General features: G+C 40.7%; 1 protein-coding gene across 4 annotated transcripts in view; it reads left to right on the top strand.

Annotated features, from left to right (window-relative positions):
* Positions 1–12,875, top strand: part of kiz (kizuna centrosomal protein) — a 218,049-nt gene that overhangs the window by 42,124 nt on the left and 163,050 nt on the right. For all 4 annotated transcript variants that reach the window (XR_010976293.1, XR_010976294.1, XM_068045741.1 and 1 more), the window contains exon 3: positions 2,774–2,930. Coding sequence is in view for 2 of the 4 variants with exons in the window: in XM_068045741.1 (XP_067901842.1) it covers positions 2,774–2,930 (157 nt within the window). In the remaining 2 variants the exon portion in view is untranslated. The remainder of the gene's footprint in view (positions 1–2,773; positions 2,931–12,875) is intronic.

Raw genomic sequence — 12,875 nt, 5'->3', positions numbered from 1 at the left:
ATGGTGATGGCAAACACGAGGGGACATAGCTTTAAGTTGAGGGGTGATAGATATAGGACAGATGTTAGAGGTAGTTTCTTTACTCAGAGAGTAGTAGGGGCGTGGAATGCCCTGCCTGCAACAGTAGTAGACTCGCCAACTTTAAGGGCATTTAAGTGGTCATTGGATAGACATATGGATGAAAATGGAATAGTGTAGGTCAGATGGTTTCACAGGTCGGCGCAACATCGAGGGCCGAAGGGCCTGTACTGCGCTGTAATGTTCTAATGGCTTTAATGTATGTGTTGAAATGTGTGATTAGGGGAGGAGAAATAACAAGAAGACAATAGTAATTAATGACCCAGAAATAGGCATCAGGAAGTCCTTCGACCTCACAATAGTGTGATGGAATATTCTCCATTTGCCTGGATGGGTGCAGCTCCAACAACACTCAAGAAGCTTGACACCATCCAGGATAAAGCAGCCCACTTGATTGGCACCCCATCTACAAGCATTCACTCCCTCCACCACCGACGCACAGTGGCAGCAGTGTGTACCATCTACAAGATGCACTGCAGCCATGCACCAAGGCTCCTTAGACAGCACCTTCCAAACCCGTGACCTCTATCAACTAAAAGGACAAGGGCAGCAAATGCATGGGAACACCACCACCTGTAAGTTCCCCTCCAAGTTACACACCGTCCTGACTTGGAACTATATCGCCGTTCCTTCACTGTCGCTGGGACAAAATCCTGGAACTCCCTTGCTAACAGCACTGTGGGTGTACCTACCTCAAATGAACTGCAGCGGTTCAAGAAGGCAGCTCACCACCACCTTCTCAAGGGCAATTAGGGATGGGCAATAAATGCTGGCCTTGCCAGCGATGCCCACATCCCATGAATGAATTTAAAAAAAAAGCCTACTTCCAGTTTATGGTACATTTTGTCCTGCATGACCTGCTCATTCTGACTCTTGGGTCTAAACTGAGGGAGATCACTTCAGGTTCAGGTCTTCCCTCTGATTTTATACACTATTTTGACCTACAGGGAGTATTACTGAAAGGTTGTAAGTTTGAAGAGCACAATACTAAATATATTAAAGCATGTGAGTAATTGAACATGCATCACGTGTGTTACTTATGTGCTAAGCTTATATTGTGGAGGCACATTTCCAAATGGTCAAGTGATGATTGCATTTTTAGTTGGCAGTAGTACAAAGTATTTACACCACAGAAACAGGCCATCCGGCCCAACAAGTCCATATTTATACCCCTCACATGCCTCCTTACAATTTTTCATTTAACCCCTTCTATTCCTTTCTCCCTCACGCTTATCTAGCTTCCCCTTAAATGCATCTATGCTATTCGCCTCAACAACTAGTAGTAGAGAGTTCTGCATTCTAATCACTCTCTGGGTAAAGAAGTTTCTCCTGAATTTCTTCTTTGATTTATTAATGACTACCTTATACTTATGTCCCCTAGTTCTGGTGTTGCCCGCAAGTGGAAATATCTTCACTATGTCTATCCTATCAAACTCTTTCTTAATCTTAAAGACCTCTATCAGGTCACCCCTCAGTCTTCTCTTTCCTAGAGCAAAGCTCAGTTCTGGTATCATTCTAGTAAACCGTTTTTGCTCTTTCTCCAGTGCCTCTATAATCCCTTTCATAAGATAGAGACCAAAATTATTCACAGTACTCCGAGTGTGGTCTAATCTAGGGTCAAACAAATTTAACATAACTTCCCTGCTTTTCAATTAAATTTGTCTTAAAATGCTTTGCTTGCTTTTTTGTGGCTTATTAACCTGAGTTGCTACTTTTAGTGACCTATGTAGCACTACCCGTGATCCCTCTTTTCCTCTACCCCACTTAAACACTATTTTCCAAGGAGGTTGTGGCCTCCTTCGTCTTCCTACCAAAATGTACTACCTCACACTTGTATATATTGAAGTTCTTTTGCCAATTACAAATTTCTTGGGGGTTAAGAAGCAGCTCAGTCACAGTGTAACAAGGTGAGAGCAAACTGTTCATGTCCACCTAATTGCTGTAGTACACTACTGGCTAGACCTACTGTGGCAGACCTCCACAGGCGATTAACTCTTCTCCTCTTCTTTTAGAGACTGGAATTACTCTGACAGCTATATCATACCAAACAGTTGCCACATTTCTTCTGCATAAGTTACCATAGGATGTCAAGGAGTGCAACCTTCCTTCTTAGAGGACTCTCCAAATATGCATTTGAGAATGGAATAGATCTCCTCCCTCCTCCAGCTATAGCTCCTTCTGTCCGTAACAAATAATCTGTCCTTTTTAAATAAGAGCTGCAGCCGTGCGTTATTTCCTATGCCCCATTTGAGTTCCCAAAGACAGGCCCACTTCAGGCTAGGAGCTCACCACAAATATCTAACCAGGAAAATCTCAGGAAACCCTGGACTGGTCCAGCACAATTACCGAGGCTTATGCATGAAGAACGGCCATAGGCTGTTGCATGCAGAATTGCATCTCTGGAAGATCTTCAGGAAAGGAAGAAAGGAAAGTGTCTATCAGTCATATCTTGAACTGCAGACCACAGGGTGCTCTGCATAGGTGGGCTAATATCAAAATGTCATTATTTCTGGCTTTCTTGCAATAAGGGTAGTATCACTTTCACTTACAAATGCAGAGACTTGAATTATTATTAAAATGGACTAGATTTGAAGTGCCATCTTAGATATTAAAGTCTAATTTTACTTATTGCCAATATTCTGTCTGTTACAAAGGAAAATTTTGCTGACACTCAGTTTCTTTTTCTCAATTCCAGGCTAAGAAGTGCCAGATTGAAAAGTTATTTGAAAGAATTATGTGAACGGGAGAGAAAGGCCCAACTTCGCAACCATCAGTTGCTCAAGGATTTTGAGAGTATTGAAGCCCAGGTCACAGCATTAACATCAGATTCAGACACACTGAAGCAAATGAAGGTAGAGGATTATTAACTGCTGATCCAATTGTTTACTGTTTAATAGATTAAAATTCAAGGTCATTAAATATTTAATTATGCAGAGCATAATTCATTCCTAAGAGTGATTACAAAGCAGTAATCTCACCACAGATTTCAGAAGAAGTTACAAACCAGAAGGGTATGACCTACACGTCAAAACTATAACCTCAAAACCACTTGCATGCATTGACTTTGGACAAAAGTTAAATATCTATCATGTGGACTAGTGTTATTTTGTTTTTGCCATATGCTGATACAGTTCAGATATATGTCATTAAGTTGAGTGATCATTGATGGTGGGTAACCAGAAAATTAATCAGCATATATTGTGATAATTTTGGAGATACATAAAGTTCTGAAAGTTATGTTTTCTTAAAGATACACCACCTGTATTAAAAATTGACTTGCTACACTTTTTCTTTAACCATGCATTTTTCAAACACAAAGGGCTGAATTTTACCAGCCCCTCGACGTCGGGGGTTGTGACGGGGAGGGGAGGCCCATAAAAAAACTTGGGGAGCAGCTCGCCCTGACCCCCGACGCTGACAAGGCCCCGCTGCATTTTACCAGGGGTGGCGAGGCCTTGGTGTGGCCTCCCCGCCTCTTGACGGCGGGGCCTTCATTTACATATTAAAATGAATGGAAATAAATTTAAATCAACTCACCTTGTCCCGGTGGCCATCCCACGCCGATATTACGGCTGCCAAATGGAAGTCCCGCACCTTCGGACCTGAGTTCGGAGTTCCAAGGCGTGACACCTGTGAGGAGGGGGATCAGTGAAATCTTCAGGTTGGGAGGGGTATAGGAACGGGGAAAACTGCTCCGATTGGTTGTGGGGATGGTGGGAAGGGGTTGAGGGTCAAATGTTCTGAAGGGGAGAGGTTAAAGTTTGTAATTTTACAAATTGGTTTTTCGGGGGGATGGGTTATTTTATCAATTGATAACTCAGTGGGGTGGGGGGGTTGAAAAGGGGATTGAAAGTCTTTCTGACATTTTGTTTGTTATTCCTGGGTGCTGCCACCTTTAAAACATTTTATTGAACCTGAAGGGCTTGAAGCCCTTTTAAAAATGGCGCTAGCGCCTGCACGGTGGTGCCGGACGCCGTTTCCGGGTACGGTGCGACCGCCCCCGATGATGTGATCGGGGGCAGCCGCTCCGTCCCCTCCATTTAAATGAGCCCCTGCGTGAAATATCACAGGGGATCAGCGACGGTGCATCTGTTTCTGAAGGCCGCTGACTTCAAAGTGTGCCGCTGCAATATGCGGCGTACTAATAGAATTCAGCCCAACATGTTTGGAATTGAATTTTGTTTGGATGGTGTTATTATAAACCAAATTCAAACTTCTGGTATTCCAGTCACGAATTGAAATATTCTTTTGATGAATTTGCAATTAGTAATTAATGGATCCTGGTGATATCCTCAGTTTAAGTTTAAAATTAGAGAACAAAGGACTCAGATTTGAAGGATTTCTCAACTTGGACACCCCCAGCTGAGGAATCCTTTCCTACATGAAATAAATGTGAGATATTGTAAACTGATTTAGCTTTATTTGCTTCACAGCCTTCTGCTTTTGAAAGCAAATGATGTTTATATACATCTACTGTGGGATTAAATATTTGTAACTCAGTAAATGTCGTGCCCCCAGATGACTCAATTGGTAAAGGCAACACACAGCATGGATCTGAGATAACTGGACCAAGAAAGTACCAGGTTTATTTCCTGGTTAATGCTGAATTAGCTGATCTCAGCCAGAGTGTCTGTAAAATACTATAATTCCTCTTTATTCATGTATCAGGAAGTAGAAAAAATACTGCCAGCGCTCCTGCTGTTGATTACGCATGCTGGAAAGTGCATGTATGTAAACACCAGTTTTCACCTTTCAACCCCATGGCTAAATACCTTGCTAACACTCATTATCAAGGTCCACACAGAATGACAATGAAATTGTACTGCAGCAAGAATCAGCGTCTTCAAGGGAGGATAAAATTGGTGTAATCATTTTTTAAAATCAAGTATTTCTTTTAAAACAAAATAAAATTCTGACCACATCCACTCTTCTTGATATTAAGCAGCTCTGTGACCATAATGCTTTATAGTTTGTCACAGGGTTAGTGGAAACTTACAGCAACATGGACATCCTCAAAACCAGCATTTATGCTGTATACATTTGGATCTCAGAAACAAAAAAAATTACATTTTCATTGCACAATTCAGCTGCACAACAGAAGTTCACAGAATCACAGGATTGTTAGTGCCGAAGGAGGCCATTCGGCCCATCGTGTCCACACTGGCTCTCTGAAAGAGAGATTGCCTCAGTCCCATTCCTTCTCCCCATAACCCTGCACATTCTTCCTTTTCATATAACTGTCTAGTTCCCTTTTGAATGCTTCATTTGAACCTGCCTCTACCACTTTCTCAGGCAGTGCATTCCAGACCTTAACCATTGGCTGCATGAAAAAGTTTTTCCTCATGTCACTTTTGCTTCTCTGACCAAATACTTTAAACCTGTGCCCTCTCATTTTCGATCTTTTCACGAGTGGGAACAGTTTCTCTCTATCTACTCTGTTCAGACCCCTCACGATTTTGAATACCTCTGTCAAATCACCTCTCAGCCTTCTCTTCTCCAAGGAAAATAGTCCTAACTTCTCTGTCCTATCTTCATAACTGAAATTCCTCATCCCTGGAACCACTCTCGTGAATCTCTTCTGTACTCTCTCCAATGCCCTCATGTCTTTCCTCAAGTGCGGCGCCCAGAATTGGATGCAATACTCCAGCTGAGGCCGCACTAGTGTCTTATACAAGTTCAACATAACTTCCTTGCTCTTGTACTCTATGCCTCTACTAATAAAGCCCAGGATACTGTATGCTTTATTAACAGCTCTCTCAACCTGTCCGGCCACCTTTAATGACTTATGCACATATACACCCAGGTCCCTCTGCTCCTGCACCCCCTTTAAAATTGTGCTCTTTATTCTATATTGTCTGTCCATGTTCTTCCCACCAAAATGAATCACCTCTCATTTCTCTGAATTGAACTTCATCTGCCACCTGTCTGCCCATTCCACCAACTTGTCTATGTCCTTTTGAAGTTCTACACTATCCTCCTCAAAGTTCACAATGCTTCCAGATTTCGTATCATCTGCAAACTTTAAAATTGTGACCTGTACACCAAGGTCTAGGTCATTAATATATATTGGGAAAAGCAAGGATCCCAACACTAATCCCTGGGGAACTCCACTATAAACCTTCCTCCAGCCTGAAAAACATCCATTAACCACTACACTTTGTTTCCTGTTACTCAGCCAATTTCATATCCATGTTACTACTGTCCCTTTCATTCCATGAGCTACAAGTTTGCTCACAAGTCTGTTGTGTGGCACTGTATCAAATGCCTTTTGAAAGTCCATGTACACCACATCAAAAGCATTGCCCTCATCAACCGTCTCTGTTACCTCCTCAAAAAACTCTAGCAAGTTAGTTAAACATGATTTTCCCTTAAGAAATCCATGCTGGCTTTCCTTAATTAACCTGCATTTGTCCATGTAACTATTGATTTTGTCCCGAATTATTTTTCTATAAGTTTTCGCACCACTGAAGTTAAACTGACTAGCCTGTAGTTGCTGGGCTTATCTTTACACCCTTTTTTGAACAAGGGTGTAACGTTTGCAATTCTCCAGTCCTCTGGAGTCTGAGGAAGACTGAAAAACTATGGCCAGTGCCTCTGCAATTTCCACCCTCACTTCCCTCAGTATCCTTGGATGCATCTCATCCAGCCATGGTGCTTTATCCACTTCAAGTTCAGACAGCCTATCTAATACTTCCTCTTTATCGATTTTAAACCCCTCTAGTGTCTGTCTTACTTCCTCTTTCAACATTGCCAGGGTTGCATCTTCTTCCTTGGTAAAGTCAGAGGCAAAGTATTCATTTAATACCTCAGCTATGCCCTCTGCCTCCATGTATAAATCCCCTTTCAGGTCTCTAATCGGCCCCACTCTTCCTTTTACCACCCTTTTGCTATTTATATGCCGATAGAAAACTTTGGGATTTCCTTTAATGCTAAGTTTAAGTTTTCACCAGTTCTATGAAAAATTCTAAACAACCTTATTTTGGCGCTTAACAGTTTTCTTGTTTTATGAAACTCAAGTTCCATAATGGGGTTATGCTAAGAAGGGATACTGGTTTTGTATTTTATGTGATATAATTTCAGTACACTTAGTTACTCATAAGGTGTCCATCTTTTTCACTTTTGGAATAATAGTGATATTCCAGATTTTTGTTGAATAGAAGAAAGCTGTAACTGCTGCGTATCAGGAGCGTGAGTGGGGTGGGGGCTGGGTGGTACAGAGTTTAGCCCTCACTGTGCAGTAGTGATCTGGACCAACATGGGTGAAAATGTCGCTGGAAGGTTGATCATCTTTGCTCATGACTCATGATTTGCCTGTCCAGCCCCAAGGTTTTTCACTCATTCTAATTTCTCATATAATCTGGACTAGGCATATTTTAGCACTTTAAAAAGTAACAATCTCTTTACGTGATGGTCAGACAAACTATGCTACACTCTTACCTTTTCATTTCAGGAGAATGAACAAAAGCAACATTTCCAGCAATGAATGAATCACAGTCCCAGTACATTCTATGGCAAAAGTTTGAAAGTTGCATGTTTTCATTCAGAAGCTCAAGTTAAGAAGTATCCATTAACTAACAAAATGCTTAATAATTATGATGCCTTGGTATTTTTATTAATCAATCTTTGCATGTGAAATAATAGATAAATCTTACTGAATAATGTGTGGATAATTCATTAACATTCTGATTGGTACAAACCTATGTTTTAGTTTGCATAAACTACTCTCCAATTGATATTTACCTATCATTCTATTTGCACATTTGCCATTGTTTTTGTACTTGTATAACACAATTTTGTAACTATGCAACATTTTTTTCAATAAAAAATGTAATTAAATAAGAAAATTACTAAAATGTAGGAAATCACTATAAATCACTATTAAAACATAACCACAATAAACAGAACTTAATGCTATTCTGCGAGTATTTGAATGACAAAAATATGGCAATGTAAAGGTTAAAACAATCTAAAAGTAAAATACTAGTGCAATAATCCAAGATTCTCAACATGTTTTGTGGAAATCAGTGACCTAAGTGGCTGACTATGTCAGGAGGTTGGCATTCTATGCCAATACACATGCAATGATCGGATGTGGGTTCACCTCCAGAATTTGTCACATGTTGAGTTTCCAATCTCTGCCTCATTGTCACGGAGAAATAGCGAGCAGAGACAAGGTACTTTCTCACAGTGGGGAGAAGATGATGTGACCACACATTTCTGACCACCTTTGTGTATCATTAAGCAGGTCTTTGGTGTCCTCTTTGAGGAAAGGTACGTGCAAATCTTGCTTTGGATTTTGGGGCCTTCCAGCAAGGTTAATCATGGGGAGACCCCCCATATTCAGACTACTGCTTTCCACTCTGTATGTGCAGTGCCTGTCATGGTGCTTAACACAGTATAACATAGTATAACTCAAGTTTACCAACTGTATGTCGTGTTCTATAAGTTACCCACAGAGCAATAGCGCCATTATCAGTTTCTGTATTTCAGTTATGTGACAGAATCTGAGTCCACAGAACCTGGTTCCTGTAACTGAACATCAACTGACTCTTTAACCTGCTAAATTTTCTATTCTCAGTTCTTCTAGGATTAATGGTGCATTGCACAGTATGTTTGCTGCATTTGCCCATGGATTCTGTACTGTGCTCTAATCAGCTGGAATAATAATAATTGTAGTCACAGCAAAGCCGCTCAGCAGCAAGCAAAATTCTAAGTAGAATGGGAATGAATGTGAAACAATTTATGAACAGCATTTAAGGCAGGCCAAGTCTCCTCTCCTCCCCGGACTTTGCTCTCCCCTTAGAACTATGGATCTGTGTGGTGCCTAAAGTGGTTTTGGTTATTTGACATGGGGTGCAAGTGGGTGTGTTTTTCTTTAAGTTTGAAAAAATAAGTTCATTTTAACACAGTAGTAAAAAGAGACTCTTAGGAAGTTTCTTTGACTGCAGGTTTGAATATCAGATGGAATTTACATGCATCATAATAGTGAAAAACTACCAGAACTGTTCTTCCATAATATCCTCGTGTACTGTAGAGAATAACTAATTATTGAAAAATGACACAATAATGATGCTTGAAGTATTTAAAGTTAATTTTCCTTCTTTTATATCTCTTTTTGAAGGAATACATGAAAAGTGATTTCGGAGATGCACTACTGCAAAGTGAGATTCATATGAAACCACTGTGTCTTGGGAGAGTGGAAATTATAGTGTTTCTGAAAATCCTATCCAAGTCTCCACTTTTCAGTGGATGTCTGTGGCAGCTGTTGGATGTTTACATAAAAGAGGCCAATTAAACTGTTGACAACTGTACCAATAACGAAATTGCTGTTCATTGTGTCACCCTTTTTGATACTCAGCTGAAATAACTAATATAATTGGATGATTAGTTACTTATATGCACTACTTTAAAACAAGGAGTATGCTTTTTACATTAAAAAAAAATATCTCAACAGCGCTGCCAATGTCGAGAAGTTAAGTTTCGTTAGATATTACTGGGGAGAGATTGCCTCAGTTATACTGCATATTTCAGAACATAGGCACAGGAGTAGGCCATTCAGCCCATCGAGCCTGCCTCGCCATTTAATATGATCATGGTTGATCGTCCACTTCAATGCCTTTTTCCCACACTATCCTCATATCCCCTTAGGTCATTGATATTTAGAAATCTGTCAATCTCTGCTTTGAACATACTCAATGACTGAGGTTCCACAGCCCTCTGAGGTAGAGAATGCCAAAGATTCACAACCCTCTGAGTTAAGAAATTTCTCCTCACCTCTGTCCTAAGTGGCTTTCCCGCTTATTTTGAAATTGTGTCCGCTGGTTCTAGACTCCCCAACCAGGGGAAACATCTTGGCTGCATCTACCCTGTCTATCTCTTTAAGTATTTTGTAGGTTTCAATGAGATCACCTCTCATCGTTTGAAACTCTAGAGAATGCAGGCCCAGTTTCCCTAATCTCTCTTCATAGGACAGTCCCGCCATCCCGGGAACAAGTCTGGTGAACCTTTGTTGCACTCCCTCTTTGGCAATAATATCCTTCCTAAGGTAAAGTGACCAAAACTGCACACAGTACTGCAAGTGCAGTCTAACCAAGGTTCTATACAATTGAAGCAATATTTCAGTGCTCCTGTACTCAAATTCTCTTGTGATAAAGCCTAACATGCCATTAGCCACCTTAATTGCTTGCTGCACCAGCATATTAGCTTTGTGACTTATTGACGAGGACACCCAGGTCCCTTTGTACATCTACACTTTCTAATCTCTTACCATTTAAGAAATACTCTGCACATCTGTTCCTCCTACCAAAGTGGATAACCTCACATTTTTCCACATTATATTCCATCTGCCACGTTTTTGACCACTCACTAAGTCTGTCCAAATCCCCTTGAAGCCGCTTTGCATCTTCCTCACAACACACATTCCCACCTAGTTTTGTGTCATCTGCGAACTTGGAAGTATTACATTTGGTCCCCACATCCAAATCATCGATTATATACTGTAAACAGCTGAGTCCCAAGCACTGATCCCTGCAATACCCCACTAGTCACAGCCTGCCAACGTGGGAATGACCCGTTTATTCCTACTCTCTGCTTTCTGCCTGTTAACCAATCCTTAATACATGCCAGTATTTTACCTCCTATCCCATGTACTTTAATTTTGCTAACCAACCTCCTGTAAGGGACTTTATCAAAAGCCTTCTGAAAATCCAAGTATACCATGTTCATTGACTCCCTTTATCAATTCTGTTAGCAACATCCTCAAAAAACTCCAACAGGTTTGTCAAACATGATTTCCCATTCATACATCCATGTTGACTATGCCCAATCAGATCATTATTATCCAAGTGTCCTTTATCATGTCCTTTAGAATAGATTCTAGCATTTTCCCAATGACTGATGTAAGGCTAACAGGTCTGTAATTTCGTTTTCTTTCTCGTTCCCTTCTTAAATAGTGGGGTGACTTTGCTACCTTCCAATCTGCAGGAAGTATTCCAGAATCTATAGAATGTTAGAAGATGATCACCAATGCATCCACAATCTCCATAGCTACCTCTTTCAACACTCTGGGATGTAGAATATCAGGTCCTGGGGACTTATCAACCTTCAGCCCCATTAATTTCTCCAATACAACCTTTTTACTAATACTAATTTCCTTCAATTCCTCATTCTCCCGAATCCCTTGGATCTCTAGTTCTGGGAGATTTCTTGTATCTTCCTCAGTGAAGGTAGACACAAAATAATCATTTAGCTTCCTGCCATTTCTCTATTCCCCATTATAAATTCTCCTGACTCTGCCTGTAATGGACCCACATTTGTCTTAGCCAAACATTTCCTTTTTACGTACCTATAGAAGCTTTTACAATCCGTTTTTATGTTTTCTGCTAGTTTACATTCATATTCTATTCTCCCTTTCTTTATCAGTTTCTTGGTCCTCCTTTTCTGTACTCTAAAATCCTCCCAATCCTCAGGTTTACTACTATTTCTGGCAATTTTATAGGCCTTTTCTTTTAATCTTATACAATCCTTAACTTCCTTTGTTATCCACGGTTGACTGCCTTTACTTTTGGGGTTTATGTGCCTTGAAGGAATGTATAGTTGCTGTAAACTATGTAATATTTCTTTAAAGACTATCCATTGCCTATGTACTGTCATACCTTTTAATGTATTTTCCCAATTCACCTCAGCCAATTTGCCCCTCATACCTTAACAATTTAACACCCTGACTTCAGATTGAACTGCCTCACTTTCAAACATAATGTAAAATTCTATCATATTATGGTCACTCATCCTGAAAGGTTCTTTTACAACAAGATTATTAATTAGCCCGTTCTCATTACATAATACTAGATCTAAAGTAGCCTGCTCTCTAGTCAGTTCCTCAACATACTGCACTCGAAAACCATCCCTAACACACTCCAGAAACTCTTCCTCCACAGCATTAGTGCTCATTAGGTTTACCCAGTCTACATGCAGATTGAGGTCACCCATGATTACTATATTCCCCATGCTACATGCTTCTCTAATCTCCTGATTAATACCATGCCCCAGACTACCACTACTGTTTGGTGGCCTATAAACAACTCCTATCAATGTTCGCTGCCCCTTGCTGTTTCTTAGATCCACCCAAACAGATTCCACATTTTGTTCTTTCGATCTGAGATCCTCCCTTACTAATGTACTGATCCCATCCCTTATTATCAGCACAACACCACCTCTTTTTCCTTTTTGCCTGTCCTTCCTAAATGTCGAATATCCTTGAATATTCAGTTCCCAGTCTTGGTCAGATTGTAGCCACGTTTCTGATATGGCAATTAGATCATACCCATTTACCTCTATTTGGGCCTTTAAATCATCGACCTTGTTGTGAATGCTGCGTGCATTCAGGTAGTGTGCCCTTAACCTTGTCTTCTTGACATTATTCTACATTCTAAGCCTAGTTGATGCTCGCCTTTGTTTCGCCTGCCTTCCAATGTCACTTGCTACTTTTCTACCTCCAGTTACCAGCTTTACTTCCTTCCAATTTGAGCTACCCCTCAGGTTCCCATCTCTCTGTCAAGCTAGTTTAAACCCTCCCCAACAGCACTCGCAAATCTCCCTGCGAGGATGTTAGTTCCAGTCCTGTTAAGGTGTAGCCCATCCATCTTGTACAGGTCCCACCTGCCCCAGAACCAGTTCCCAATGCCTCAGAAATCTGATTCCCTCCCTCCTACACCAATTCTCCAGCCGAGTGTTCAATCAATCAATCCTCCTATTCCTATGCTCACTAGCATGTGGCACTGAGAGTAATCCTGAGATTA

This window comes from Heterodontus francisci, chromosome 13 (assembly GCF_036365525.1).
Source record: "Heterodontus francisci isolate sHetFra1 chromosome 13, sHetFra1.hap1, whole genome shotgun sequence".
In the NCBI taxonomy this organism is placed as follows: domain Eukaryota; kingdom Metazoa; phylum Chordata; class Chondrichthyes; order Heterodontiformes; family Heterodontidae; genus Heterodontus; species Heterodontus francisci.
Note: the sequence above shows the minus strand (reverse complement) of the source record. Positions and strands in the feature narration are given on the sequence as shown.